The 6,461-nt window shown below is 35.2% G+C and overlaps 1 protein-coding gene across 1 annotated transcript in view; it reads right to left on the bottom strand.

Moving 5' to 3' along the window:
- CRYBG3 (crystallin beta-gamma domain containing 3) overlaps nt 1-6,461 on the bottom strand; it is a 74,079-nt gene continuing 67,618 nt past the window's right edge. Inside the window, exons 19-22 of the mRNA XM_081326349.1 lie at nt 5,894-6,017; nt 4,164-4,322; nt 2,906-3,065; nt 1-1,977 (exon numbers count right to left, since the gene is read on the bottom strand). Coding sequence (XP_081182475.1) covers nt 1,889-1,977; nt 2,906-3,065; nt 4,164-4,322; nt 5,894-6,017 — 532 coding nt within the window. The 3' untranslated portion in view covers nt 1-1,888. The remainder of the gene's footprint in view (nt 1,978-2,905; nt 3,066-4,163; nt 4,323-5,893; nt 6,018-6,461) is intronic.

The raw sequence follows: 6,461 nt of genomic DNA, 5'->3' as shown, positions 1-6,461 counted from the left end.
AACTGCTGGAAAGAACAATTTATTTAAAAGGTGTGTTATCAAATATATCTATTGTTTTTAGTATACATATAAATCCATCTATTAAATGTTTTAGATTAAAATATCAATACCTTGGTTACATCAAATAAATGCAAAAAGTAAAAACATGATTTATTTTACAACAAAATGCTACAGGGTTGTAGCTCATAGAGCTGAGCAGCATTGTACCTCATACTTTCCCTGGCAGCACGCACCAAGGTTTACTTTAGGATCTGGAACTTGATAGCTGTTTTTATTGATAGGACATGTGGCAAAACAGCTTCTGGCTAGGAGGTAGAGACCCATGGATGTTATGAAAACGAACATAAGTTGCAACCGCTGCCTTTGGTTGTGCTTGAATAGCTGTGAATATTTGGACTATTCCAGTATTTTATTTTGAACTGCGGCTAAAAACTACAAGGAACACTTTTTTTGTTATGATACTAGAAACTAAATTAAATCATTCAAATTATGTGAAACAGTATTATTGAAGATGAAATGATGGATAGAAGATGAGGATGAAAAAAGAAGAGAAACCCTAATCTGAATTCTGTTTTGACTAGGTTTCTTTTACTAGATAAGGGACACGGTGGCTCAGTGGGTTAAGACACTGAGCTTGTTGATCAGAAGGTCGGCAGTTTGGTGGGTCGAATCCCAAATGCCGCGTAACAGTGAGCGCCTGTTACTCGTCCCAGCTTCTGCCAACCTAGCAGTTCGAAAGCACGTAAAAATGCAAGTAGGAAAATAGGGACCACTACGGTGGGAAGGTAACAGCGTTCCGTGCGCCTTTGGCGTCTAGTCATGCCGGCCACATGACCACGGAGACTTCCTCGGACAAACGCTGGCTCTTCGGCTTTGAAACGGAGATGAGCACCGGCCCCTAGAGTCAGAAACGACTAGCACGCATGTGCGGGGGAACCTTTACCTTTTACTAGATACTGTAGATATTTTGAAGCTCATATATAAAGATTTTTTTTTAAAAAAACCTGCATATAAATATCAGTTGTATAATAAATAATTGCCTATGGTTCCTTAGTTGTAGGTAAACAATATGGTAAATTTCCTGTGATACAGTGCTTCATAATGTTAATGACAAGATTTACCAATTCAAATTGCTAAATTTAAGCAATATTCAGTTGTCAAAGGAGAAACCAGATAAGATTCCCAACTTTTTGTTCCTTTGTTTGAAAGCAACTCTAGGGCCTTCCATCAGTTTTCCAGAAGAAGCAGTCCTAGGAAGAATCGGTTTTTTATAATCTCTTTCCCTGACACTAGAATTTTGAATCCACACCAAAAAAATGGGCCTTGCCTGTGTAAGTTTGACATAATTTGGGAAAATACTAAGTATAGAGTTAATCACACATCATCATTTAGCCAGTTTTGGCTATTTGTAAAAATAAATGAGATCAATTACTGTTTTGACCATTTGTTATTTTTAACATGCTTGTAACTTTTAATTAGAATTATACAAAATTCATCATGTTAAATACAAATTGGATTGACAAGTAATTTCATCCATTTTCTTAATTTTAGAGGGACTGTATCAAAGTATAGTATAAATTTCTAATATTTCAATGCATCAGATCTGGAAAGGAATGATCTGTAAAGTTGCATTTTAGGTTTTGGTTACCAACAACCCAAACTTGTTAAGAACATTTGGCATAAATTACCCTGCAATATTTTATGAATAACAATACTATTGAAAGTAGAAAATTAACAGTTTGGTTAAATTTAAATAAGCTGTTTTTTATTCTTTGGCAGTCTTGGTCAGATCTTTAACATATACCAATACTAAGGATCTTCAGAAGTTCAAGTGTTTTCAGACAATTTAATGCATATTTTCAAATTAGTTTATCTTCAGAACATCCATTCATAATATTTCAAAGTTCCATTTCTGTGTACATTCACTGATGTTAAGTTGATTTACAATAATGTGGTTTCTGTCATAGTAATCTCCTCCTATAAGAGAAGTTTAAGAAATAAGTTACTTATTTTGTCCTAAAATACTGTACCTTAAAAATGTTACAAAATTATCACTTTAGGTTCACTTTTCAGCTTTAAAGAAAAAGAAATTCTACTTCAGAAACAGGAGGGTAGGCAAGAGAAATCAATTAACCATAACAGAATTTCAGGATTTGAATGACATTTTTTTTGTTTTTACATCATACCTTTCCCTTTTCTAACTGCATTGAATATCTTCCCTCTTTGACAAGCATTTGATGTAAAGTTTTCTTTATGAATGCAGTTATCTTGAAATTACAATATATTTGGATGGGTTAAGATGATATAGCACTAGCCAATTCAATGTTGCTGTAAGCCTCTTGGCAGCCTCTCAACCAGTTTCTGCTTTGTTTTTTATCAATTTTGAAGGAACATCCAGTTCTTGATAATGTCCGTGTTATGCCATATTTTCTTCACTTGTAGTGCTTTGGAAGATTGTGTGTACCCTTATCCTGACTGATATCTTCCAACAGGGATATCTCCCTGATGCTTTGTAAGCTCTTTGCAGACCATAAATTTTGATGTAAGAGGCAACTGTAAATTACAAAAAACCTGCTAGAACAGCTGAAGTTTATATGGGTTTGATCAGACTTCAATTATAGCAGGTGTGTACTGACTACTATTTAACATCAGTTTGAATGTGATTATGAACACACCCACATCCCTATTTATAAGAGGATGTGAACAATTAGGCAACCATATTATTCTAGTTTTTATTGTTATTTTTTCTCCTAAAATATTTCAGTTCTTTTTTTCAATTGAATTGTGCAGCTTGTATATTATTTTAAGGGGGAAAGAATTCTGAAGTGATTTATCTTGGTCTGATTTTTTTTACACCTCAACAACCTGGCATTTTAATGAGTGTGCAGACTTTCTATGCTACTACCTTTGATATCAAGAACAAGCTGATCGCTGAGATAAGTTGTGATGGTTCCATCTTTATTGAGTGTCCATTTTTGTCTTGGTTTTCCATGTTCTGCCCACAGTGCAACTTTTGCTCCAGGTATATCCCTGCCTCCAATGACATCAAGACAAGCATCATTGACCTAGATAAGTAGAGAGAAAAAATGAATTTGCTTATTGCCTTAAAAGGCTTAATTATGCATACACTTCTATCGGTCTAAATTTGACTAGTTGTATTAAGGGTTAGGTATAAATTATGCCAGAAATTAAAAAAATTATTTTCAAAAACATAATTTACCCTTCATACTCCACTTACAAGAACAATACTTTTCATGAATGACTGCAACAATAATTTGGATCCTGCAACAATAATTTTAGACAAGCAGTTTGTGAAAGAATATTCCTTCAATTTGTGTAGCAGCAAAGGATAGGCAGAAATTTGATTTGGTCCATAAATAACAATTCCTACTGTGTTTTTTAGGAGTAAACACATTCAGAATTCCTAATAATTTGCCTAGTTTACCTTTGAAATAATGGAATGTGTGTGTATAGTAGAACTGATCACAGATTTTTAGAGAGGTGAAAGTGTTGGATTAAGAGTGGCGAGATGAAATTCAAGTCTACATTTGGGTCTCTACCTCACAGCAAAATCTCATAATAGTTTTGAAGAAACATTAGAGGACACTGAGTTGAGGACAATGACTTATGTATTATTTAGAGGATATAGATCTAACAGATAAAATATTCCTAGAATATATAAAAAGAGTAAGCACATGTAATAGGTTCTTGAAATTGCTTCAAATCTGCTTTCATGTCAGACTGACCGGCTGGTAGGGAATTATAGATAAGCAAATTCTCATTTTGAAAAAATACCAACAATTTAGGGAACTTTTTAATCTAGAAATATATCCATTATAATGATGATCACATTCAGAATGAATACTTCTGAAACTCTTAGAAGTGAAATAATTTGGTATTCCATGAAAGTTATTATAAACTCTCTAAAGATTTATTTCATTTGCTTTTAAAACATGGGCCATTTCTATCCTAAAGAACTTGCAGTTAAAAGTCACAGCAGACTGTAAGTGCAATGAAACATGGGTTTAAAACATTCAGTAGATAAGAAGCTAGTAAATAAGGAGGGGCTGAAAATCAATTAATCACCCTGCTCTTATTTAATTTGTCTGCTGCTTAGAAGTTGAGATGGGCGGCTATATAAATTTGATAAGTAAAGAAACTACCTTGGACTTGATGAGTCCACGAGTGTAATGCCAGATCTGAGTATTCTTGCCATTTTGTGGGAACAAACATACTGACATAGCTCTTCCGTCCATTAAAGTGCCAGCAACTGTCAAGTATTTTTCTTGCGATCTGTTCTTTATTTTGAAATACACTGCTGGCTGAAATAGAAAAGCACAAGTAACTAATACTTCACGAAGAAGCATGAATCCATATGATAAGAACTTGTATAGACAGAACCTTTTCCTCTAATAGTACAGACAGTCCTTGACTTACAATGATTGGTTTAATTAATATGAAGTTATGACAGTGCTGAAAAAAATGATTTATGACCTGTCTTCAAAGTTACAACTCTTACACCACCACTGGAGTCATAGGATCACAATTTGGATGCTTAGCAACCTGTTCATATTTACAGTGGTTGCAGCATCCTGCCGTCTTGATCACATACCTTACCAGCTGGCTTCCAACAAGCAAACTCAATGAGGAATCTGGCAGAGAAGATTACAAATTGTAATCATGTGATTTTTCACTTAACTGCAGCAAATAGGACCATAAAATTAGGTGTGGTCAGGTGATGTCTCTTTAATGACCATGTTGCCTAATGACAAATTTTCTGGTCCCAATTGTGGTCTCAAGTTGAAGACTATTTGTAGATTCATATTCAAATTTCATATATATATATATTTTTTATTTTAATTGCATTTATATCCCGCCCTTCTCCGAAGACTCAGGGCGGCTTACAAGCTTAGCAGTAGCCTTCATTCTATGTATATGCCTGCTTATTAGGGTTTTCACACACACCCCAGCGGCATTATTACAAAGTTAGCTTATTGCCCCCAACAATCTGGGTCCTCATTTTACCTACCTCGGAAGGATGGAAGGCTGAGTCAACCTTGAGCCTGGTGGCATGCGAACCTGCACTAATTGCAGTCAGCTGGTGTTACTTAAGGAGGCATTAGCCCACTGCTCCACCATGGCTCTTATATGAACGAATGGGATGCGATGGGTAAAGTACTGGATTAGTAATGGCATTTGAACAACAGGGATAGGCTTCTATGACTCAGGAATTGTTTCAATTCATTCTGATAGTTATTCTGAATTTTCTAAAGAAGAAGTACCAAACTGAGTGTAAAGAGTGATATTTGGGATTAAATTAGAGAAGTAACTGCCAGTGGTTAAGGCACCAGGTTAGAAAGCGGGAGACTGAGTTCTATTCCTGTCTTAAGGCAGGAAAGCTGGCCAGGTGACTGGGTCAGTCACGTTCTCTCAGCTCATAATGTCCGATTTAGGTGACAAGCTAGTTGATCAATTCCTGTCACAACCAATGGGTTAATACTTGCTTGGTCTGAAAAAAAAAATGGACTGTACGCTTGTGGAAAAAAATTGTGGAAAGAAGAATTTGGAGTCACACTGTTTTGCTGATTGAAACCTGTAATTATGGTTTCTTACTACAATATTTATGAGATAGATATCAAACCCTAGTTATACATCAATCAATCTGTACTTTAATATAGTCCATATTTAATCATAGTACTACACCTGAACAGTACTGAAACTTTTAATTTCATGCTTCCAAGTGTACGTAAAATGCTAATGTTAGCCTTTGTAGATAGATCTGTGTATTTTTAGCCTTAAAACTGCAAGAACTCACTTTACCAATTTTCAGGGGTTGTCATCTAAGAACCTCAAATTCAGGTTTAGGGGGAAAAAATCACTTTTGCTCTAGTACCTGCTTTATGGGACGAAGAGAGCCAATTGCTTTCCATCCACTAAATTGTGTCCAGTTTGAAATCTTGCTTGATTCAAGAAGAAACTGTTTCCCCAAGAAATTGCATCCTTCATAAGCAATCCATCTGTTTCAAAATGGTATATACATTAAATACAGTATGCTGAGTTCCAGAAACAGAAAACACAAAACAATTTAAACGTTCTAGCTTATGTTCATTTTTTGTTATGGCAAAGATTCATACACAGTGCGAAAGTTTTATCTTTCTAATTACAGGTAGTCCTCGACTTAAGAGTCATTCGTTTAGTGACCATTCAAAGTTACAATGGCATTGAAAAAAGTGATTTATAACTGTTTTTCACACTTATGTGTGGCAGTATCCCCCTGGTCACATGGTCAAAATTCAAACTCTTGGCAGCAGGTTCATATATGTATGATGGTTGCAGTGTCCTGAGGTCATGTGATCACTTTCTGTGACCTGACAAGCAAAGTCAATGGGGAAACCGGTTTCACTTAACTGTTACTAACTTAACAACTGCAGTGATTCATTTACTGTGGCAAGAAAGGTCAT

Source organism: Vipera berus (genome assembly GCF_964194415.1).
Source record: "Vipera berus genome assembly, chromosome: 4".
Lineage (NCBI taxonomy): Eukaryota > Metazoa > Chordata > Lepidosauria > Squamata > Viperidae > Vipera > Vipera berus.
The sequence above is the reverse complement of the archived record's forward strand: the minus strand, read 5'-3'. Positions and strand labels throughout refer to the sequence as shown.